A 25,114-nucleotide genomic window follows, 5' to 3' on the forward strand; every position below is an offset into this window, starting at 1 on the left:
TGAAGTTGCTTCTGATTTGGAAGGTTGAGGTTGTCACAGCAATTGTTCATCAAACTTGACATGTAAGGATGATATTTTGGTTTTCCTATGAATAAGCAATACATGCTTATCTAAACAGAAATATTTTGCATATTTTTCAACATTCTTGGCCATAATCACTATGCATTAGTTCTATAGACATACAGTAGTTGGGAAATGTTTTAGAGGTCACTCTGACCTGGAGGAGGGGTCCTAGCTTTTTGTTCTTGTTTGATTGGTGTAATGTTGGGTAAATTAATTTGTCTCTTAGCCAGGCTCTTGTAATATCTAAACGTGTGTTTGGATGCTGTGATTGCTAAAGGCCTGTTTCCTCTTGAACATACTATGGATGTAAGAGGACAGATAATGAAGGAACTGTAAGGTACAGCAGCTCCTGTTTCACATCACCAATCTAGCAGACATTAAAAAACCTAGGAGGCATATTGGAGGGAGTGAAGTCAGGAGTCAAAATGTTTTTTTTGTTGTTGTTGTTGTTGTTTTTTAAATATATTTTATTGATTTTGTACAGAGAGGAAGGGAGAAGGATAGAGAGTTAGAAACATCGATGAGAGAGAGTCATCGATCAGCTGCCTCTTGCACACCCCCTACTGGGGATATGCCCGCAACCAAGGTACATGCCCTTGACCAGAATCGAACCCAGGACCCTTCAGTCCCCAAGCCGACGCTCTATCCATTGAGCCAAACCGGTCTTGGCAGGAGTCAAAATGTTTTGGTTATAAGGAATATGGAGAGTGTCAATAGCAATAGCATATCAGTTCTTCACTGACCCTTTGTCAGGCTTCTTACTAATTTGATGGAAGGGTAGAAGTAGGGCGATGGTGGCAAATGACTTAATTTGATTTTTATAACAGGCACCTTGATTATTTCCATTGAATGGATGAGGAAACTGAGTCAAATAAATTAAAACCCTTATGGGTCATGGTTATTAGAAAATGGAACCAGATACTTATTGTCACCAAACCTGACCAATGTTCTTACTATTTTGTCATTCCATTCCCTCTAGGTTCTGAGCTTCACGCCAGGGGATGAGCCTCTAGCATTTCAGATTTCTATAGTTATTTTAAATGTATTTCAGGCAGTTAACAGTATTTGTCGAGCTTAATGTGGGAATAACAATCCAACTAAATCAATAAGAGTTTATAATTATTTTCTTTTTTCTAGACTTGATAAAGATGAAACAATAATTGACATGAGTGAATGAAGTAACTAGATACTTTAGTATCTAGTTATTAATAAAGTATCTCATGTATTTTAATCATCTGAAAGTCCAAAGTAGATCCATTGCAAGATGTTTAGAGATTATACAGCAGTCAGCTGTCGCTGTGCATAAAAATAAATGTTGCTGCATCATCATCATCATCATCATCATCATCATCTCCATGTCCATGCTAAGCACTTTCAGCTTCTTTGCTCATTTGTACAGCATTTCAGGTAGTTTTAACAGTGTCTCATCATGGCTTTCCTATTCATAGTAGAAACAATTATTTTCTTGATAACTCCACTCCATCAAGAGCCACTTGCATCTGTATAAAAGAAAAAATGGCTAAAATATGGGTTAAGAGGCTTGTTTACTAATTTCAGACCATCCATATGGCAGACAAGAATAAAAACCAACCATTCTAAAAATCAGTACTGTAACCATTTAGACTTAATTTAAGACCCCAGGCAGCTACTGGAAGTTGGACTCTTTTTAATCTAATCTATTTTGACATTTTAAGAACAAGTTAGGGAAAGAAAATAGATCAAGTCAGAAATAGCAAGTCGATTTCTTAGAGAGTAGAGCAATACTTTCAAGTGTTTGAAAATACAATGTTAACCAATAATTCCATTCCCTAGAGGTAACCACTGTTAATAGTTTGGTGTGCAACTGTCCAGATATTTGGCAAGTCTATATTATATACAAATACTGCTTTATAACATTACCACAAAACCTCAAAAACATACAATAATAGTTATTTTACAAGTCTAGAGAGTTTGGCAGATCCAGGCTAGTTTGAGGTCTCAGCTGGCCTTGCTCATGTGCCTGAGGTCAGTTGTGAGTCAACCCCATGTCTTTCTTGATCTTGGCTGGGTCTGCTCACATGTCTGGGGAATCAGCTGACTCAAGACAGAACAAGGGTGTTCTTTGCTGGGATAACTTGGGTGGCTCAAGCATTTGTTTTTCATCCTCCACAGGCTTGTCCAGACATGTCTTCACAGTGGTGGCCAGACACAGGAGTGTGAACTGGACATATAAGAAGTTTTTCACTCCTCTTCTTGTATCACAACTGCTAGTGTCCATTGGCCAAAGCAAGTCACATGGCTGAACTCAATATCAAGGGTTGGAAAGATAGATTGTACTCACAATGAATCATTTGCAAAATCTATGGTTAAGGGTAAAAATAGGGATCAAGAATTGGGGCCATCAAGGCACTCAGCCTAATCACTGAAACACATTGACACACAAGCATTCTTTTTTATTGCCTGTTTTTTAAAATGTGGGATAATATCCTATCATTGTGTGGTTTATACTATTTTGGAGCTTTTTTAAAAATGTGAAACAAATGTAAGTCAATGTTTGTAATTGGTTTCAAGATCTTCCATTACATGGATATACTGCACCAGACGTTTTTATCCAGTTCCCTAATGATTGACATTTGTTTCTTGTTTTGGAGACTTTTGTAAAAGTACTATAGTGGACTCTCATTTACAGAAACATTTGTATTTCTCTCTATTGAACCTGCAGAAGTAGGTCTGTGGGTTCCCTCATAGTTTGTCCTCCAGGAAAACTGAGCCATTTGTAGTTCACCTGAACATGCCTCAAACGCCAATGCTTCCATGTTTCCAAATACTTAGCCCCTAGAATTCTCTTCTTGGACCCTGCTAAACTACAGTGATAAAGTGAGTCTGTATGTAACATGATTGGTGATTGGCTCCAAGCTTCTGTATCAGACTCACTCTGAAACATCTCAACTTTACAGTATATGCAATTTAACTGTTTGGGAAGCCATTTATAGCTCTACCCTCATAGACATTCTAGTCTTCACTCAAGCACCACTGTATTTGAGAAGCCATCTATAAATTCCTTTAGCAGAGCAGGTGTTTCTTTTCTGGACCTGATAAACACTCCTATGATAGTAATTCTCCCATTGAAATACATTGGCTATTAAGTCTATATGCCCCCTAGATGGTAAAGTCTTTGTGGACAAGAATGCTTTTGTCCATGTAATTCCATTTTTTAATAGGGTTCTTAGACAAAGTTGGCACTCAATAAATGTGTGCTAAGTAAAAATTTTATACTTGAGGTCAAAACCTAAAGGTAGCCACATAATAATAATTCAATAAATGTTTATTTGTTCATTCATTCAACAAATAAGTATTGGATATGTAAAGTGAATTGGACATGTTTGAAATGAGAGGATGGAGAGAATGTGAATGTACCTTCTCAAAATGGAATGGTCTCTCAAGAACATCTGATGAAATTTCAGGCTTTTCTTTCAGAAAAACGCATGCATGCTCTTGTTCACGTTTTTACACAGTGAGCTCACTGCTGCCTGATACTCAGTCTTTGGGACTTAGATGAAGAACCTCTGCCTTGAGTTGATAAGAGCATGGCCCTGTGTTCGACTTAGCTACACCAAGGACAGATTTGGGACCTTGAGTTTAGACCCACTCATCAAAATCTTCATTCTTTATGCATGACAATTGTCCAAGTTGCCAGAATAAGGAGTCTGTCATATCCATACCCTTATCTACATTGTAGATATATTTCCTACCCCTAAAATAGTTTTAGAGACACCCATATTATTTTAGGCTACTGATAATGCCATGGATGCAAATGTAAACCTCTCCTACATGTATGTCTCATGACTTATTTGACACAGCTTAACCATAACTCAGTGCAAATACATAGATGTTTGATTTATTAGAAGAAAGACATCACCAGATAACAGTATGATCTCAGCATTTTAAAAAGTTTTTAAACTATATACAGTTTAAATGTAACATCAGGATCACATTCAAAGTAGCCTGTAAAAAGTTTTACTGACGCTGCCTGACCTGGGGCTGGGCAAAGAGTTTTTAGACATGATTAAGAGCACAATCCATAAAATTGGATAAATTGAGTTTCATAAAAATTTTAAGAAATATTGCTCAGTTCTAGACTTAGCAGTATGTTTTTTATTTTTTTAAAAGACAGATACTTCATGGTATCATTTATATGTGGAATCTTTAAAAAAGAAAACAAAAAAAGACAACACATCAAACTCAGAAACAGAGTGAAAAACTGGTTTCCAGGAACTGGATATGGGGGAGATAGGGAGAGGTTGGTAAAAGGGTTCAAACTTTCATTTATAAAATGAATAAGTCTGCAGATCTCTTGTCTAACAGGATAGCTATAGTTGATAACACTGTTTTGTATAATTACAACTTACTAAGAGAGTAGAACTAAATATTCTCACACAAAAGAAGAACCAAAAAAAGAAGTCCAAAATTTAATTGTTAATGTTGTCTAATATTAATTAAAAAAACAAAACAATGATAAGACAAACTACAGACTGGGAAAATATTTCCAAATCTTGTATCCAACAAAGAACTTCTAGTTAGAATATATAAAGAACTTTAAAACTCAACAGTTGAAAATAAACCACCCAGTTTTTAAAATGGGCAAAAGGCTTGAACAAACATTCAACCAAGAGGCAATGAAGCAAATGAGATGTTTGCTACCATTAGCCATTCGGCAAGTTAGAAACCACTGAGAGAGAACACAGTACAGCTGCTAGAAAGGCTGAAAAACGAGGCAAATATGATTTCACATGCAACAAGGATGTGGAACAAATGGAACCATCACGCATTGTTTTGAAGAATGAAGATGGCACAGCTACTCTTTAAAATAATTTGGCAGTTTATTATAAAGTTAAACAAAATTACTTATCAAATTATTCAGCAATTTCACTCCTTGCTTGCCAGGAATCAGGGAAGACTATAAAGTGGTAGCGCGTTGTTGGAGTGATGGAACTGTTTTATATTCTGATTGTGGTTGGGTTTCACAAATCTATACAGATACTGAATGGCATATACTTATACTCCAAAAGTAAATTTTACTACATATTAATTTAAATATAAAATAAAGGCTTTAGTGAGGAGTATTAAAGAAAATTTGTATAAATGAGAGCCACATCAGATTGATAAACTCAATATAGGAAAATGCCATTTCTTTCTAAAAGTGATCTCTACATTTTATGAAATCCCAATTCCAATGGAAGAAAGTAGGGGATTTGATACAAACATTTTATAATTGTTCAGGTCATTTGGCATAGAACACACTTAATAAAAATATTCAAGGATAGAATAGATAGGCAATTTCATGTTAGATTTAAAACATATTAGGGCATTACAATAATTAAGAGTGTTCTAGTAGTGCCAAAATAAATAGAGAACACAATATAAAAACAATATAAAAACAGCATATAGAATCTTGACAAAATGCAGATTATATAGGGATTTATTATAAGAAATTGATAGATATCAGTATTAGAATTCATTTTAGATAGTTGCTGAGGTTGAATTTTAAATACTTTTTAAAAACTGATAGACAATGGATTCCAAAATAAATAAAATTAAGATGGATATTTATATTAAAGTAAGAAAGAGCTTATTTAGACATCATAAAAGAAATGCAAAAGTCATAAAGAAAGACTGATTGATATGAAAACAAAAAAAAAATAAAGGCCACAAAAATGAAAATGAGAAATTGTAAACTAGAATAGATGCTGCATAAAAGAAAATGAATACATGTAATTAATATAAAGGAAATACTTAAGATCTAAGAAAAAAATCATTCATTAGAAAATAATAGGCAAAAAGTAATACACTACTAGGTAATGTCTTTAAAATTTACATTTCTAATAGTATATGAGAAAATGCTCACTAGTTTAAAACAGGTTTTAAAATGTTGAAAATCGTTTTTCTTTGTTTATTAGCAGTAATTATGCAATATGATAACATAGTATCATATTAATGAGTGCATGAGAAAACATGCACTTTAATATGTTAAACTTCAAATAAACTATTAAAATGATATATTAAAATTAAAAGACAAAATGTAAATGCCTTCACAGAAGGAAGTTTGTGATATGATTCTTTAAAGGGTGCCGTTCAACATGCATTCTTTCATTTTCCCTTCCAGGAAATGATTAAACATATGAATAAATTGTTTAACTTTGGAAACAACCTAACTGTCCCACAATATGGGATTCACTAAGCCCTTTAGCACAATTCACCTAGTCAACATTGCACCATCATTTAAAATGAAGTTGACATGTATTTAACACCAGGAACAATGTTTCCAATTTATCCCTAAGTGCAAAAAGCACTTCACACACCCCATATACAAAATGATCTATTTTATAAATAATTTACAAAGTTCTGAGGAGAATGGTTTGGATGGATATAGTTCACAAAGCTCCATCTGCGTGCTAGGTGGGTGACTTTACTTTTTAGAATTTTGTGTTTCTTTGAACTTTTCTAGAATGAACCTTTGTTATTTGTGTGACTTTAAGTTTTGAAACATTTAATTGTAAAAAAAAAAAAGTCCATTTGGAAAGCAGCTAGTGTCTCCGAGGTCTTCCCCTGGAGCCTGCAGTGCTTTGTCTTCGTGCTGAAAAAGAGAAACTTGTTTTGAGACCCAATTTCAATGTCAAACAGGACTGATTTATATGCCTTTCAGCATAACGATTATTGCTTGTCTCATTTTTGATTCTTATAAGTATATTTCCAGTAGGACATGATCTCACTCATTTAGGGGAAATGGTGAACGACATAGACTGATGACCAAGAACAGACCCAGAGATAAGGAGCCATGGGTCAGACTGTTGGACCTCAAAGGGAGGGTGGGGATAAAAGGGAGAGATCAACCAAAGGACTTGTGTGCATCCATATGAGCCTAACCAGGAGTCAAGGACAATAGGGGGGTGGGAGCATGAGTGGGGGGGGGGGGATTGGAATGGGGGTTGAGGACAAATATGTGATACCTTAATCAATAAAGAAATTAAAAAAAAGAAAAAAGAAAGAGAGAAACTTGTTTCATCACATAAATGTTGGAGCCCCCTGTGGCATCTGCTGTGAAGAATCCCTAGTCTCAAGACTTGCTTCATGGCAAAGTCCAGCTCCTGGGCCCTCAGCTGACAGGGCCTTGCTTTCTGCCCTTTCATTTCTAATGGCTTGTCTGAGCCCTGGCATATCTTCCCCAGGCTCACCCACCCTTCACCCTGTCGGGTCACTGGACAAGAGGCCCTACATGTCACATGTCTAAGCATTTAAAACGTGATGAATTAAGCTAATAAACTGTTAAGCGAAATAAACTCTATTCTCCTATTTTGACAACTATTCCTTCATAACAACAAACCAGGAAAATATGTTTAAATCCACTGTTTTTATATGTCTGAAAGTTTTGGCAAACCACCAAAGATGACTCGATTTAATTATTATTGCTCAGCGGGGTATTCTATGGATGGGCCAGCGATGTTTGGATGAGTAATAAAGATCTACACAAATCATGAGCTCATCTGTTTATGTAGTGCAACTTGCTTTTCATGCTCAATTTCAACAAAATACTAATTACATTCCAATCCAGATTTTCTATTAATTTTCTTCTATTGACAGTAACAATCTAAAGCAAGAATTGACAAACTTCCTGAAACAGTCCCGATAGTAAATATTTTAGACCATCTGGTCTCTGTCACAACTGCTCGCTCTGCTGTTGCTGCTCAGAGGCAGGCGTAGACAATACGTAAGCAGGTAGGCATGGCTCTGTTTCCATAAAACTTTCCAATAAAAATAGTTGGATTTGGCCTGTGGGTTACAGTTTAGCAACTCTTGGTCTAAAGGATTTTTAAAGGGCAGTGTACAAATTTAACGTAGCTTTATCCAAATTGTAAGTACAAAAGTTAAAATTATTTTTTAAAAATCATTTTTTCTTCTGAAGTATTCCAGGGTATCTATCAACATCCAAAGACAAAAACATAAATTATAATTCATAAATAACAAAATTTGAAATCAGAATTAAAGTTGAATCTTATTCATTCTTAAAGTTGTAAATGTTATATAGGTTCTTTGTTGATTATATGTATTCCTTTTCTTATTAAAGATTTTCCTAAAATTAGGACTGTTTTCAGTTCTAAGCCAAAATGCCCACCGAGTTGCCAATTCATGCCCCATCTGAGCTTAATAATACAAACTGTCCCTTCCCCTCCAGGGGCTATCCATTGGAATAGGAGCAGTCAGTAATTCTAGCAAATGATACTTTAGCAAGAAGCCACCCATGCTCTTTGATAGGAAGATTTGGTAAGTTACTTATTGTCTTTTCTCTCTGCTAACTCCTCCCCTCACTCAACTCTGCCTGCAGCAGAGGGATGCCCAGGTTCAATGTTGGCAGTGTCTCAAACTCACCTCGTTCTCAGCATCCTGATGCTTTGGTTGGGAAACCCAGGGCAAGAGGTTGGGAGAAGCATTTCCTGGTGCCTGCGTAGTGTCAGTCACCAGAGTGGTTATTTGGGCTTAGGAGTTGCACCGTGCAGAACTGGAGTGACCATCGCTTTAATACTTTTGTATGTTGTGTGGAACTTCGAGCGATGGTTTTCTCCTTCATGTCGGCATGTGGTACAGCTAACGGACATGCACCGATTTGCTTCCTGGAGTCTGTTTTCTCTGCAGGCCTCCTTTCATAATGATGTTATTATTTTGAAAAGTTGTTTTATGCCAGAGTGCAATTATTTGGGAAGTTTTGCTTTGATGTTAGTGAGACAGACTGTCATTTTCTGTTGAAAATTGTGGAGGCTGCTATCAGGGAACCCCGGTTGCCAATTTCAGGAAGAACATTGAGGCAGGCCATGGTCCCAGATCATGCAAAATCATGGTTTAGGATGGCTATTCCTGTTTTAAACTCAGAATATATATTGATTTGAGCCCTTACTCTGTGTCCAGAACCTAATAAACAAACAAACAAAAATAAATAAAATGATCTCTGGCCAGTGTGGCTCAGTTGATTGAGAGTCATCCCTTGCACTGAGAGGTCACCGGTTGGATTCCTGGTCAGGGCACATGTCAATGTTTCAGGCTTGATACCCAATAGGGGGCATGCAGGAGGCAGTTGATTGATATGTCTCATCCATGTTTCTCTCCTTCCCCCCCCCCTTTCTCTTTCAAATCAATAAAAGCACATTTAAAAAAAAAAAACTTTAAAAAAATCAAGAAAACAAACAAACAAACAAACAAAAACTAATGAAAAATCCATTATTGCCAAAATATAACAAACTAGCTAAAATTTTAGGTTTTTCCCTCAACATGTCTCACTTGCCCTTAGATTATTGATTTCCAGGCCAGGAAAGCAATTCTTCTCGTATCTCCAGCAGCACACGTGAAACCTGGTAACTCCGGCTGGTGGGAGACTGGGCCCAGGCCTCTGACCACAGCATCACGCAGCTCCCAAACCCACCCTGTAGAGAACCTCTGTCAGGAGCCTGGAGAGCTGTTAGGCTGGGCGGGGTGTTTGCTGGGCCACCCCACGGAGCTGGGAGGTGCCTATCCTTGGCCACGCTTTGGGCCCTTGGAGAATTCCGAGTGAGTTCCTCTCCCAGACTGTGGGGTGGAAAAGCGGTTCGCTGTGTCCACGTGGTGCTTTCCCCTACATCCGGGCTCATGGTGAAGGGTGCCCCCCTCCTTTAGGAGCACTTCAAGGGAGATTTTCCTCTGCAAGTGAATTTTATTTTTCAGGGATCTGGACCATCAAGGTGGTTGGTTGAGCTTTGCACCTACTTTATTTTGAGAAAGCTGGCTGTGTGAGAAGAGGCTGGATTAGGAGATTTCTGTGATTCCTCTCAGGTCTAATGTTCAGCAAAGCTGCTGCTTAGGAGGACACAGCCCTCCACTCCTCCTTTCTTCCGCACAATTCCCTTTCCTTCTTGATCTCCTCTTCTCTGTATCTCAATCAGCCTCTCTCTCTCTCTCTCTCTCTCTCTCTCTCTCTCTCTCTCTCTCTCTCTCTCTCTCTCTCTCTTTCTTTTTCTCTCTGCCTTTAAGGGTTTGTAAATATCAGGCTTTAGATCCTGATTAATTTAATTATAGTAATTTCTGCTATTTATGGCCAATTTTTATAACTGGATTTGAAATCATTTTTTGACTTCTATTCCACCTGATTTTAGAGTTCCTTCATTCTTGAGCTCTGTCCACTTGAAATGAAATTTCAGTGTTTGCTTTTCTCATGTAGATGCTAAGCCTCCCTGAGTGCTAAGATTTTTGACTCATTGCATCCCTGGAAAAGTCCTTCTAAACCTACTTCAAATGAAGTGAAACTTAGCTGAGTACAAAGTTCCTTTTTCCTTTAATTTCTCACCGCCATTGAGCACTTCTTAATAAAGTCTAAGGCCAAGTTTCCCCTCCCCACGTGTCAGCAGCCTAGTTATTGTGTTATTTTGTTTTCTGCATGAATGCCTCGGAGATACTTCCTTTATTCTGAAGCTCTAAAAAATGTGCTAATGTTTTTCAAGGTGCGGCTCCCTACCTCACTAGAGTAAGGCGTGAGGTGAGGCGCTGGCCGCACAGCTTTAAGGAGCTGCTCACACTGAGGGTCCTGCCCGCCTTTCAGAATGCGGAGTAACAGAAGAATCACCACTGCTTAGTTGATGCATAAAGACTGTTTTAAATCCAGAGACACTGTGCAGGGTGGGGCATGGCCCTGTTTTTATCCAGGTGCTTTCTTAGGCTCTGATTGGCTTACATATTCTGATGTTATTAGATGTGTCTGTGAATTTTAGTATTTAATATTATTTTTCTTTCTGGATATTGTTTGATAATTTGATAGGACACTGGGAGAAGCACCTGTGTTCCCAGAAGCCAGGCGGAGTTTGGGATCCTGTCTACAGGGTTAGAGATGATTACGTCTCATGAATGTGTGAGCTCCTCAGGCAAGTAAACTGAGAAGGAGGGAAGCAGAGGGTACAGCAGTGAGCTGGTCTTCCCTAAGACTTAGTGCATGAGTAACGAGGGGGACTGCTTAAAAAACAGTAAAATTCTACACAAAGTATTGCTCCTGGAATTGATGGCCCAGGATGACTTGTACCCACTCCGCTTCAGAACTCTTCTCTCTGACCTGGATGCCGAGGTACTTTCTGTCCTTTAATGAGGTTTTCCAAAATTATCAGCCCAGAATCCCGACCTTCCTCTCCTCTCCTCTCTCCTCTCCTGGAGGGCCAAGACCATGGCGTTGCTTTCTTGGAATAAACTTTCTTCCTTTGCCGGGGAGAGTAAGAGCTATCTCTTTCTCTTTCTTCCTTTGATAGTTCAGAGGTTGAGAAAGGAGTCTGTTATCACCGGCACTGGGAGGTGTGACTTATCTAGACAGTGGTTTGATTACTGGAATTACACATCTCCCTTCAGTCAGTGTGGAGGTGGTTTAGCTACATAAGTCTTCTTTTTCCACAGAAGCCAAGTCAAACAGCAACAAGAGGGAGGCTTCTTTCCAGCTTGACAAGTCACGTTTGAGTGGATTGCACAGAGCAACAGCAGGAAAAGAAATATTGATGTGGTCAGGTCTGGCCCAAGGGACGTGGGCTGGGACCTCCGGGGTTTGCAGCAGCTTCCTCTCCTCCAGCCTCATGCCACTGGGGACCCACAGGAATGGCCTTCATGCGATGGCCATGGAAAGAGCGTGTTTTCCTAGAGTGTTCTGCTGCCAAAGGCTTCACAAAAATCTCTGAAAAGCAGACACATGGTTCTGTTTGGTTGTGTAGGCTAGAGAAATGTGATGTGTCCATGGGCCAGATTTATTTGTTCCTCAAGGTGAATTGCCTCTGAGTTACAGCTCAGGGACTTTCCTGGCAGCATGTCCTTCTATAGAAGCAGCTGCTGGCCCTAACTAACTGGTGTGGCTCAGTGGATAGGGCATCGGCTTGTGGACTGAAGGGTGCCAAGTTCAATTCCAGTCAAGGGCATTTACCTTGGTTGTGGGCATACCCCCAGTAGGAGGTGTGCAGGAGGCAGCTGATTGATGTTTCTAACTCTCTATCCTTCTCCCTTCCTCTCTGTAAAAAATCAATAAAATATATATTTTTAAAAATAAGTAGTTGCTGAAAAACCATGCCATGGTTTTACTACCTCACAGTGTTCCAGGCGGGCAATTTGTCATCTGAGATGAACAGTGAAGTTTGCCTTCAACACTCACATGTTTTGACAAAATGCCAAAGACGGCCAATAGCAGTGACCACAAGAGTGCCACTGATGTTTCCTGGGTGTGTGGAAGGTTGATAGGATATGTACTTTAGAGCTGTCCCTTTCAGTCTTCCTTATGTTTCTTGAGCAAGTCACATGACCTCTCTGAGCCTACTTACTCATCTGAGAAATTCTGATAATTCCAGCTTTTCACTGTTGTGAGAGGCAGGAAATAATGCATCAGATCTTCTTCTATAGTAAATACATAATAAGTATCCATTTGCTCTGCCTTCACCATGTTCTGTCTAAGGCACCTAAACTTGAACTCTTGGCTGCCCTGTATCTGCTATTCTTAACTTAGTCTTATCTGTGAACTTCATCTTCTCATTATGACAGCTTTGATGCTTCAGGCACAGCAGAAGCAGGGTCAGAGATGAGTTTTCTTAGTCACTGTCTTATCAAATGCAGTGAGATCATTCCACTCGTGGGCTGCCTGGTCTTTCCTTCCCTCCATGTGCTAGAGGAGTGCCAGGCAAGCCTCCCTTTGAACCAACCTCAGTGCTTTGTCTTGGCAGCTATTGTATGAGCTGCATTCTTTCAAACCTCCATGATTTTGAAATCCATTCTGTTGATGCAGAATTGCCTTGTCTGATGATTTACACAAAATTACTTCTTTGATTGGTGGAGTCACCCTGGCCCAGAACAGAGTGAGCTGTGTGGAGCTTTTCATTTGACACAGGAATAATTAGTGGGTGGAAAGGCCTTGGAGAGACATGCAGGACAATAGTCTTACCCGTTTTATGAAGAAAACAAGGCCCAGAAAACTAACATGGTTTGTTTAAGATCACTCAGACTGAACAATGAAGACTGAATCAAGACTGAATCCCCATTCTTGTTCCCAGATTTGAGCTTCCGATGAAACTGTTGTCCTCATGGAGATGTCTGTCTGTGCCATGTTTTGGGATAAAACTAATAATGTTTTGTCTTCATTCAAATTCTTAGGCAGAAACTCCAACTTTGGAGAATGAGTCTTGACTCTACTGAAAGAGAACCTTACCTTTCTTTCCTTTTTTAGTTATTTCAATGACTGTTTTGTTGGTTTTTGTTTTAGTACAATTGCCATCATTTTCCACTGTAAAGTGTTGGGATCTCCTTCTGTTTTGCTCCCTTCATGAGTCAGCTGTCCAGCCACATTGGCTCTCCCTTCAGTACCTTTCATGCTCTCACCACCCCTCTCTCCAACTCTTCTCCCTCTAATGCAGCTTGTTAGCTACTGAGTTGGGGTTATCCTGGAAGATCTTCTTAAAGGATTTCACTACCTGCTGCCTATTCTTGCTCATTCAATTTGTGCATTACCTTGGATTTAACTTATCACTGATGTTAAATACACTGCCATCTTCTCATTCTAATTTTACATAATTTTCCAGTTCAGGCAATCACAGTCCTTCGTCTGTATTCAATTCTGATTAGGGGTCTTTCAGAACCTTCTCAGCTCCCCACTGGATCACTTTTCACATTCTCACTTTCTCCATCTGTCAGATTTGCTCTGAGCCAATTTCCGTGTGTTATTTTCCTATCCTCGTTGCTGACTTTCTCATACCCAATGCAACCGAAGTAACCTTGCCCTAGCTTGGGGAAGACCATGCATGACCTTCCATACATAGACTGTGGGAACTTTCCCATGCCACATGGCCTCTCTGCGTCTCAGCTTTTTCATCAGGAAACTTGGAGGGCATATTTACCTTATCCCTCCTATGTCTGTGTAAAGGTTAAGAGGGAAAGTAATTGCTAAACTGTTGTGCAAATATATGTTCTTCAGCCATCTCTGTACTTGTGTCTATATTCTAGAGTGGGGGTGTCGAACTCAATCAGAGAAGGGGCCAAAATCTAAAATCCAGCCTAAATCGCGGGCCGAATGGTTTACTGAACAGTCATAAACTGTCATTGTGATGGAAACGCAGCGGAGTGCAGTGATGACAGCGCGGTGCGGGCCACATTGCAGGCCTGGCGGGACGGATTTGGCCCGCGGGCCTTGTGTTTGACACATGTACTCTAGAGACACATCGTCTGAGTCTGTGAACATTGTGCTTATAGCACCATGAGAATCAGTGGCCCATGAGTGGGACAGAGGCTCAGCAGCTCCCGTTCTGATAACTTACCTGGGACGAGTGGGTTGTGGACACTCAGATGTCCACTGACCCCTAAGAATGGGAGCTCAGCTGCCATTCCTTTATGATCTGAGTGTCCACAAAGTGGAGGTAGAGTTGGTTTGGCAAATGCAGTTTTCTGAAATGAATGTTCTTCTTGGGGAATATAAAATTTTGGTCCATTTGTTTTTTTTTATACATGTTGTAAACATTTGTTGAAGTAAAACAAAATTCAGAAAAGGATACAAATTCTGGGATACAGCTCAATGACTTTTCACAAGTTGGGTGCACTGTGTAACCAGAACCCAGATCATGGCCAGGGACACTTTCATCTCTCCAGATCTTTTTAATGTCCCCTTAATACTCTGGTGAGTTTTTGCTTGTTTTTGAACTGTTTATAAGGAAAAGCATATGGTATATACATTTTTTTGTGACTGGCTGTGTTTGCTAACATTGGGTGTATGTGAGTCACAGATTTGAGTCATTCATGCCAATTCTGTATATAAACATATATACATTTATACATAAACATATATGTATATATCATACAAATAGAAGGATATTCATGTTTGGTTAGCTTGCATTTGGGGCTGTCATGTCTGAACATTCATGAACGTTTCTTGGTGAACATGTTGTGGTAATGAGTATATCTTTGTCAGAGAAATTGCTGGGCCATAGTACATGCACATGTTCAACTTTGGTAGACAGTGCCAAATAGTTTGCTAGTCATGTTACTTACACTCCTACCAGTGGAGAGTCAGCTGTTCTTCATCCTCCCCTAACTCAGATTGCTCCGTGATTTTTATATTAGCCACTCAGGAGGGGGTGTCATCATATGGCATTCATTGTGTTTGAATTTGTGTTTCCCTGAGGACTAATAAGGTTCATCATCGTCTCATACTTGTATTGACCATTTGGAGACTATCTTTTGCATTCAGTATAACTTCCAGAAATTTTAGAAATCTTTAACCCCACTCAAAATTATTAAGATATCTCTGTTTCCTTCCAAACTTTTTTTTTAATTTTTATCATTTTTATTTATATCTTTATGTCATTTGGAATTGATCTTTGCATATGGTCAGAGATTAAGATTTATTTTTCTATGTAATTAACTAATTTACTGAACACTGTTTATTAAAAGTATGATGGGGAAGGATATGGTTTTTAGGAAGAAGTGCCTCTAGAGAGAGCCAGTAGCAGTTCAGGTGGATGGTGGGGGAGCAAGAAAATAATAGAAGTGCAATGAGGATTTAGGGGAAATGGCCCAAACATATAAGGGGAAGCACATGAGGTGGCTTTCTTTTCGGTACTTTCCTGATGTGTCATAGGCACAATGAACATGATGTTGAATGTCAACGAGGACTGCCTCTGGGGTGGTTCTTCTGCAGACAGTGCTAATGTGATGGGCCATTTTCTTCCAAAGGAAGTCTTGCCCCCATAACTGACAATGGGGCGTAGCCCTGGAGGCAGGTCTGTTCAATCAGCAGCACAGTTCGAGTAGAAAAAAAGAACCTACTTATCAGGACATACTACCCAAAATAAAATCCCCAAGACGTTGCGGTGGTACAGCGTCTGGAATCAGATGGAAGTGTTACCAAACACTTTCCCTCTTGGCAAACTGTACCACACCTCCTGGGGAAAAGTTGATTTCCCTGAAAAACTGAGCTCACCTCTCTCACATCACAGGCCAGCCTGTATCCTTCCACAGAACTTGGCTTTGCCAGCTCCTGGCTCTCAAATCAGGTGTCTTCACTCTCTTCATGTTGTACATTGGAGGCCTCAAAGGGCAGGTGTGTGGATGTCCGAGGGCCATGCTGGAGGGCTCTCACTCCTCCGGGCTCTGGAAGCTTGGGATTCTAAACTGTAATAAGACAGTCCCATTCCTTCCAAACACTTCTCAGCAGGCGTCACTTTCCTGAGAGCAGTGTTTGGTATAATCCCTGTAGTAATGGCTGTACCAGCACTCCATGTATTGATACAACCCAGCTTTCCCAAACCTTAGCTTGTTGCTTCTGGTGAGGTGAGTTACCTGAGATTTAAGAGGTTAAGTGACTAGCTTGTGGTCACCCAACTGGGAATGGGCAGAGACAGGCCACAGACCTCAATTTATAACTCCATATAGTTCCACAAAAATCTTATAAATTATTCTATCCCCTTTTGGTTCAGCAAGAGAAAAGAAAAACCACAACCTCCTTTAGTACCTTGTGCTAATATTTAATTATCTTCAAGGCCAAAAAGATACTCTTGTTTAATTAAATTCTATGGATACAATTGGAGTCCTTGTCTTCCTGGGGAGTTCTTTTTAAAATAAAGTATGGTAAAATAGACATAACCTAAAATTTACCATCTTAACCATTTTTAAGGGTACAGTTCAATGTTAACAGTCACTCTCCAGAACTCTTCCATCTCAAAAAAACTGAAACTTTATACTCAGTAAGAAAATGCTAATTCCCTTCCCACAGCCCTTGAAGCTGCCATTCTACTTTCTGTGGGTGTGAATGTGGCTCCTTTAGTTCCTCATGTCAGTGTCTTTCTGTGGCTGGCTTGTTTCACTAAGCATGACCTCTTTAAGCCTCATAAATGTTGTAGCACGTGCCAAGTACTAGTTCACTGTGTGTGCACATCACTTTTACTTATCCATTCATCCACATGTGGACACTTGGATAGCTTAAACCTTTTGGTTATTGTCAATTCTCATGTTTTTTAAAAACAAAGAGCAAACATGTGCCATCACCTTGTAGTGATTCTCAATTTGCTTGTAAAATCCCTTCTTATACTTGTCTTCTTCAGGAGAAAACAAATAAGCTTCTCTAGTTTTCTTTGTAATTTTGGTTTTAACCATTTATGCATTTCCATACTTATCGTAAATGTCTTCAAATCCCTTCTATTATTTAGAGGTGAAATTGGAATAGCCCACACCAAGCTTGTCAAACTCAATAGCTAACCTGGGCCAAATAAGTGAGGCATGTGGCCCGAAGGCCAGAAGTTTGACATGCTTGGCCTAGAAGCTAAGGCCTTCTGGGGTCTCTCTTTGCCATCGTCCAGTTGAATTTCTCACTCCCACCCCAACGTTTTCTGTCTTCAGCCGAACAGAAATTTCTACCCTATAGCCTGTCTCATAGTTCTACAAAGCTCTTATCATGGAGGGGCTGGTTCAATCACTGCCCTTCTCGGCCATGTTCTGGCACCCAGCTGGCCATGGCACATACTTCACTCGGGTAGGGAAAGGCAGTCCCAGTCCTTCCAAACAATTTGAGATATGGTACTCTAAAGCACAGGTGCATTCTATCTTACATGAGAGATGAGCCCTCTTCTGAACACTAAAATTGAAATTGTAATAAGACAATAAATGAGGAAATTAAAAGGGACATTGCTGGTTTAAGAAAACTCTCCTGAGTCCGTTTACAGAGCAACCATTCTCTACGCTGCATGCTCAATTAAGGATCTATTTAGACGATCACTTCAACCTTTCTGGAAAGAGTAGCCTGCAGTCAGTTAATGGTTAACCTGGCCTCCCACCCTACCCCATGCTAACCCAGCGACATTTCTCATCCTGTGGATGACAGTAATTAATGTGTTTTTCTTCTGAAACTCTATTTTAGCTTTTCCTCTTCTACCTCCCCCTTTTTGGGATAGTGTTTTCCCTACTCTGTTGAGATAACTTAAAATATGGTTTCTTTTTTCAGAGATATTAGTAATATTTCCTCTGGCCCAGCCCAATCTGCAGCTTTAATCTCTGCTGACGGGCTGCTGGTGACTGGCCTCCCCCAGCGACCCAGGGAAGGAAAGCTGAGCCCGCCAGCCAGTAGCTCCGGAGTAAAGGATGTTATCTCTATTTCACAGGCCAAAATAGGCGGTCGAGTAGTTAAAAGTCAGAGATTCCAGGAAAGGAGGCAAGAATGCTGCCTTTTTAAAAAATCGTGGTTGTTTTTTTAATCTTTCTTATCACGTTAGTGATATTTGATCTTCGCTTTTACAGCCCAAATTTCTTCACACATCCGATCAAATTTTCTTCCCTGAGATATTCCCACAACTTCTGGGTAGCTCTCTTGCCTCATCTGATGAAAGTGTAACCTAAGTTTCCAGGGTGGGTTGGCCTAGCCCATTTCTCGAATCCATTGAAGGGAGGTGCGCAGCGACAAAATCTGTGAAAGTGTCTCCCAGTGGCACCAGCATAGCTCAGAGGAATGGCAGCCTGCAGCTCCCTGTGCACTGTTTGGTTACCATTACCCAGATCTTAGGATAGTTAAGAAATGGAGACTATGGCACATTAAAAGTTCATTTGAAAAGGGAATTGCAGATTTCTTAAACAAATAAACAAAAAACAACCAGCTATCAGACATCTAATTATCATTCTCCCTTTCAAAAAACAATTTTTTTTTAAAGATAACCTGACTGCAATATCAAAGAAAGCAAAAATGGGGGAAACCTGCCATCATTCTGCTGAGGCACTGTCAGGCCACCAATTGCCACAAGGTTGGAGGATCTGTGCCAGATCCAATGCAATGTCTAAGAGCCAATGGTGACCTCTGAGCTAGGCTTCCGGGAATCCTCTTGGGGTCTTGAGGAAGTGGAAATGGAAAGCTGTGAATGAAATCAAACTGGCCACTAGTGTTCACTTCTCAAACCTGGATGTAGGGCACTGAGATTTATGTTACAGTTCTTTGTATTTTTAGGTATGTTGAAATTTTTCACAATATACAGCTAGGAAATAGTAGAGGTGAGAAAAATAATAGGGAGTCAACAAAAGCAAACTCACATATCATAAGTACATTCTTTTCTTACAAAGGCATACAAAGTAAAAAAAATTACCACGTACAAAAAAAACAAAACAAACACACACACACACACACACACACAAAATAACACACCACACATCAAATCAGTCATTAGAGTTAAAAATAAAGAATCAATCCCAGATAATGTCTGGAACATAAAGGAAATAACAAGTGCAAAATGTAATTCATAAGTAATTATGAAGTTATGAAAATCACAACTGTACATATAAAAACTGGTGGAATTTGCTGAGGTTGGAATGTTGGCCCTTGGACTGAAGGGTCTAGGGTTCCATTCTGGTCAATTACACATACCTGGATTATAAACTCAATCCTTGGTCCTGGTTGGAGTACATGTGGAAGGCAAGCAATCGATGTGTTTCTCTCACATTGATATTTCTCTCTCTCTGTCTCTCCCTCTTTTTCACTCTCTCTAAAAATCTGGAAAAATATCTTTGTGTGAGGATTCAAAACAAAACAAAACAAAACAAAACAAAACAAAAACTTGTGGAATTTGACTAAGTCTGTACTTAAAGGGAAATTAGAATCCTCAAAACGCTGTTATTAATTGAGAAGGAAGATTGAAAATAAGTGACCAATACTGTCAATTATACAAACTAGAAGACTAACAAAGCATAACTAGAAAAAGTACAGAGCTAAAAGGGAAATCAGCGAATTAAAGAAGATAGCCTAATAGAGAAAGCAGAAAGATAGGCAGAAAAGCAACTCCTCAACTGGATGATTTGTAGAGAAAAACATTTACAGCTAAAATTTACACAATATGAGGTAGAATATTTATTACAAAAACAAACAAACAAACAAACCAGCAACCAGGGAAGAAACTGAAAAGAGATTTGAAGACCCGAGTTCCTTTGCTACCCTTATTCTAAAAGTACCAGGATTAGATGGCTGTGTATGTGACAAGCATCACATTTTGAAAGAATAGAAAATTATTTTGGTACTTAAAGTTTTCTAGGATATATAATAAGATAAAACTTTTCTGGACTCATTTTGTTTGTAGAATAATTCATATTTTAACAGTTGATTTAGCTATTAATCAAAGGAAAAACTGCAGAAGCATCTCATTAATGAATATAGATAAAAATCCAAAACAAAGTAAAGATGATTCAAATGCAGGACTATATTAAAAGAGTAATATATTATGATCAAAAACACTATATTCCAGGAATAAAAGTGAATTTGATATGAGAATATTTATAAGTTTGATTTTTCTTATTGATGAATGAAAGTTCAAAACACATTCAGTCATTGTAACTCCCCAAAATACAGTTATTTTAATAATGATTTGAGGAACATCTATTTCTTGTAAAACTTGAAACTGGAAAAACACTGACTTAACATATACATATTTAATATGTTTTGTTTTTTTTCTAGTAACTAGTGGATTTAATGACAGTACACTTAAGTTGGAAGTGTAAATAGAGTTTCGCTGTCCAACTCATAAGTTTTGACTGGCCCTGAGACCCCGCCATTCTTGGGAGGAAAGCATGCTGGAACTGGGTGGCAGTATCCACTCTACGGGGAGTCCCCTGGCTCTGGCTAGGTGGCTCAGTTGGTTGGAGTGTCATCCAGTTCACCTAAGAAGTGGTGGATTTGACCCCCTGTCAGGGCACATACACCCCCCCTCTATCTATCTATCTATCTATCTATCTATCTATCTATATTCCAGTGGGATTATGTGTGTGTGTATGTTTGTGTGTATGTCTGACAAAGTGATTCTAACATTCATTAGGAAGACTAGACAGATAAGACTTGCCAAGAACATTTTGAATAGAGTCAGAATTTACTTTGGTGTATATAAAAATGTACTCTAATATGATAATAATCCTATAATTAGACCAATGAAGAGAGGAAGCAAGATATTTTGAATATTGTAATAATGGCATTTCATATTATTTAGATAAAAGGTGGACTATTTAATGTCTTGTTTATTGTAGGAAAATTCCAGAATTATAAAGAGGAGTACTTTGTATAATATGCTATGGTATGATATTAAATACTAGGGGCTCAGCGCACAAATTTGTGCACCTTAAAAGGAACTGTGGGCCAAGAGGCTGCAGTAGGCACAGGGGCGAGTCTCAGCCCGTCTTTTGCACCCCCACCTGGCCCCTTTCACCACAACCCAGTCCTCTATCTGCTGGCAGCCCTGCTCCTGCCGCCACTCCCAGGTGCTGATGGTGCTGGCTCCACTTGCACCCGCTGACGGTGTGAAGCAATTGGGGCCAGAGCCAGCATCGGATGTGAGCAGCCCTGATCACCCCTCTGAAGCAGGGAGAGGTGGAGAAGCCAGCAAGCCACTGCTCATACCCGCTAATGGCACTGAGTGATCTGGACCAGATCACCAACAGCCGGTGTGACCTGCAGGCAGGACCACAGCACATGGGAGCAAAGAATTTTCAGTAAAAACCAGAGGTTCACTCTCATACCAGCAACCAGCGCCCACCTTGGTCTGGCTTCCCCACTCACCTGCTCCACCATCCCACCATGGCCAATACCTGCCATGTTCTGCACATACCCCCTGGTGGCCAGTGCATGTCATAGAGAACGGTTGTTCTGCCATTTGGTTTATTTGCATATTAGCCTTCTAAGACAATTGCTTTGTTTTTAAGAAAGTACAGAAAGTGGGCAGTTTAATACCATCTCATAGCAGTGTGATTGTGTTTATTACAATATTCTAATTCACATAAAGAATTTGATCAAATTTATTTTCTATGGCATTGTGGGTTGGTAATAATAAAAAATAATTAGATAGCATGTATTTTGTGCCAGGCATTTTTCTAAGCTATTGAGGTACATTAACTCATTTAATTATCACAATAATCATCTGAGATTATTATTATTATTATCTCCCATTAAATACACAGGCACCGGAGGTACCACAGTCACACATCTAGCAGGTGGGAGAGCTGGGATGGGGCCGGCTCTGAGTATATATTCAAAGCCTCCTCTCCTTGGAATGAGCTCTCTGTGTCAACCAGAGGGGGTCGCTGGGTTCCAGGCTCACGTGCCTTTTTCTTCCCTCAGGGACCTGATGCCCAGGACCCTAGACGGGCAGATCACCATGGAGAAGACACCCAGCTACTTCGTCACGCGGGAGGCGCCCGTGCGCATCTCGGCCATGTCCAAGGACACCAAGCTCATAGTGGTGGTGCGCGACCCGGTGACCAGGGCCATCTCAGACTACACGCAGACGCTGTCCAAGCGGCCTGACATCCCCACCTTCGAGAGCCTGACGTTCAGGAACCGGAGCGCGGGCCTCATCGACACGTCGTGGAGCGCCATCCAGATCGGCATCTACGCCAAGCACCTGGAGCTCTGGCTGCGCCACTTCCCGCGCCGCCAGATGCTCTTCGTGAGCGGCGAGCGGCTCATCAGCGACCCGGCCGGCGAGCTGGGCCGCGTGCAGGACTTCCTGGGCCTCAAGCGCATCATCACCGACAAGCACTTCTACTTCAACAAGACCAAGGGCTTCCCCTGCCTCAAGAAGGCCGAGGGCAGCAGCAAGCCCCACTGCCTGGGCAAGACCAAGGGCAGGACGCACCCCGACATCGACCCTGACGTGGTGCGCAGGCTGCGCGACTTCTACCGGCCCTTCAACCGCAAGTTCTACCAGATGACCGGGCACGACTTCGGCTGGGACGGATAATGATATAATTTAAAAAGAGAAAAAAAAAATCAAATATAATATATTTTTTTACCAATCGGTAGAGAAAAGGCCCTTTAATATTTGTGCTGAAAGCATTTCTTTCACTAGTTTTTTCGATGAATGTTAAGAGATTGTTCTCACCTCTGACCCCTTCTCCATGTGTTTAACTTACACCAAACACTTGGAAAAACACAAAAAGCAAAAACTTTGCTCATCTAAATACTTGCCATCTTTAATTTTTATTGTATGTTTTGTATGCATAATCATAAAGTAAGAGCATCAGTTGCCATTAAACCTTTTAAGAAAAATCTGAGGGGAAATCAGTCTCTCTCTCTGGCTAACAAGGCCCAGACAAAATCCATATCCAGCCTTGTGTATTTCTCCCTTTAAGTTTTTTCATCTCCTGTGCCACTTTCTCTAAAACGATCTCCCAATTAATAACACTGTGTGGTTTTACACCACTTCAGTTATCACGGTGTTTTTAAAATAAAACATTTTTTTGATCCTTTTATTACTGTATGGTCCAAGAATATGGTTCACAGAGATCATGATCCCCACTTTACAGAAAAGGAAACGTGAGTCTCAGGGAGGTTATCTTAGGGCCAGATGCTGACTCCTGGACAACCCTTCTTTCCCTCATTCTTTATTACATGCCACTTTTCCCAGGAGAATTGGAAATAAGCATCTGTACCATTAAAATTGGTTAGCCAGGTTGGACATGGGCTCGATGGGATAGAGCGGGATTCCTCTGGCTTTCTCAGCGCCAGGCCAGCTCTCAGCCTCGGTCAAACCACAGTCCCCTCCGGGAGACCATCAGGCCTGGGCACAGATTCTATGAGGAGCCAATCTCGGTTCTAATGAATCTGAGAGAAATTACTGGATTCTTGTAATCAAGAACAAGGGACACAGTCCCACTGGCAGCAGACAAGGTGTGGGAGGAGCACAACTTACCTGTTTGTTCTTTTGGCCTGACTGTCCTATTTTTTTAATTAAGAAAAAGCCATTTCTCTAAGAGCTTACACGTCTGAGTCTCATTTTGATTTGTCCCTTTTCCTTACAGAAAGCCTGCTTCTGTTTGTAATATCTCATTTCTAACCTTGGAGCTAGCACTAAACATGTATCAATAAACATGTTACCATGCCCTTATTTTCCATGCGTGGAGGACTGTCAACTTTGACCCTTTATTTTTCCCCACTTCCTATTCATACTTAGTCTAACCTAATATCCATTAGCATTTGGAAAATAGTCTCAGAAGTGCAGATGGGTAAAAATGGTGTTTTTTCCTCCTTTCCCATCTGTTTCTCCCCATCCACCATTTAAATATCGCAAATAAATCAATTGTTTATTAAAAGGACTCCTTTCCTCTCTGAGTGGGCATTAACAAGATTAGCATTAATGGGAATTAAATTGGTTTAGAGAGGAGCGCATGTGCACAAAATATATAAAACATGTGCAATTAGCCTGTCGGCAACATTTTATTACAGGTTTAAACCCAAGAGGAGCATGTTTCCTATCTCATGGAACTTTGCTATATCTGCCAGAATTTTAAAGGACCAAACACTCTAGTATTCTAAAAGCGCATACCTTTTCTTCTCCTGTGTTGTCAATCAAAAGAACTGAAGTTGTTTTGAATATGCAGTACAATTTCCCATTTGCCGCAGAGGTTGCATCAGGAAGGAAGGATTTCTTGAGAAGCCTAACACACGATTGAAAGGAGTGGGGGAAATCACTTGTTTCTAAGTATTTCATGATCGCTCCCCGTCTTTGGCTCTATTTTTTAATTCCCACCTTTAGGAGTTCAGTGAGTCCCAAATCCAGGTCCCTTTCTCCAGGTGACTTCCTTCCCCTCAGCACGCTCAGCTTTCCAGGGCCACGGCCTGACGCTGTTCCACTAGAATTGCTACTACCAGCAACAAGATGCTCATTTTGAACTCTATCTGTTTTTCTTAACTCGTTTTGTGTGTGCTTCTGATCCTTTTATAAGCATTTGTTTGACATAATGCAAAAGGAGCTTGCACAGGGAAACAATTGTATTCAGCAATCTTCATCTTTTTTTGTGTTAAGAAACAATAATAAAAAAATCAGAATTGAGTGCAAATAATCTCTTCTTGCATGTAGATTTCTTTTTTGTTCATATTATTATTATTTTTTAAATAGAATGACTAAGTAGCACTCTAGGAAAACCTGATTTCTAAGATTTCAATGATGCTGTTAAGAAGATATAGATTCCAGAAAAGAAAAAAAAATGTGTAAAGATCTAGAATCAGTGTACTCTGTTTCCTCCAGAAAAGGACTTTCCCATA

The 25,114-nt window shown here is 39.9% G+C and overlaps 1 protein-coding gene across 1 annotated transcript in view; it reads left to right on the plus strand.

Moving 5' to 3' along the window:
- HS3ST3A1 (heparan sulfate-glucosamine 3-sulfotransferase 3A1) overlaps positions 1-24,909 on the plus strand; it is a 93,858-nt gene extending 68,949 nt beyond the window's left edge. The window contains exon 2 of the mRNA XM_036452307.2: positions 22,190-24,909. Coding sequence (XP_036308200.1) covers positions 22,190-22,811 — 622 coding nt within the window. The 3' untranslated portion in view covers positions 22,812-24,909. The remainder of the gene's footprint in view (positions 1-22,189) is intronic.
- Positions 24,910-25,114: the final 205 nt, after the last annotated feature.

The sequence above is a fragment of the Pipistrellus kuhlii genome, unplaced genomic scaffold (assembly GCF_014108245.1).
Source record: "Pipistrellus kuhlii isolate mPipKuh1 unplaced genomic scaffold, mPipKuh1.p scaffold_m20_p_23, whole genome shotgun sequence".
Lineage (NCBI taxonomy): Eukaryota > Metazoa > Chordata > Mammalia > Chiroptera > Vespertilionidae > Pipistrellus > Pipistrellus kuhlii.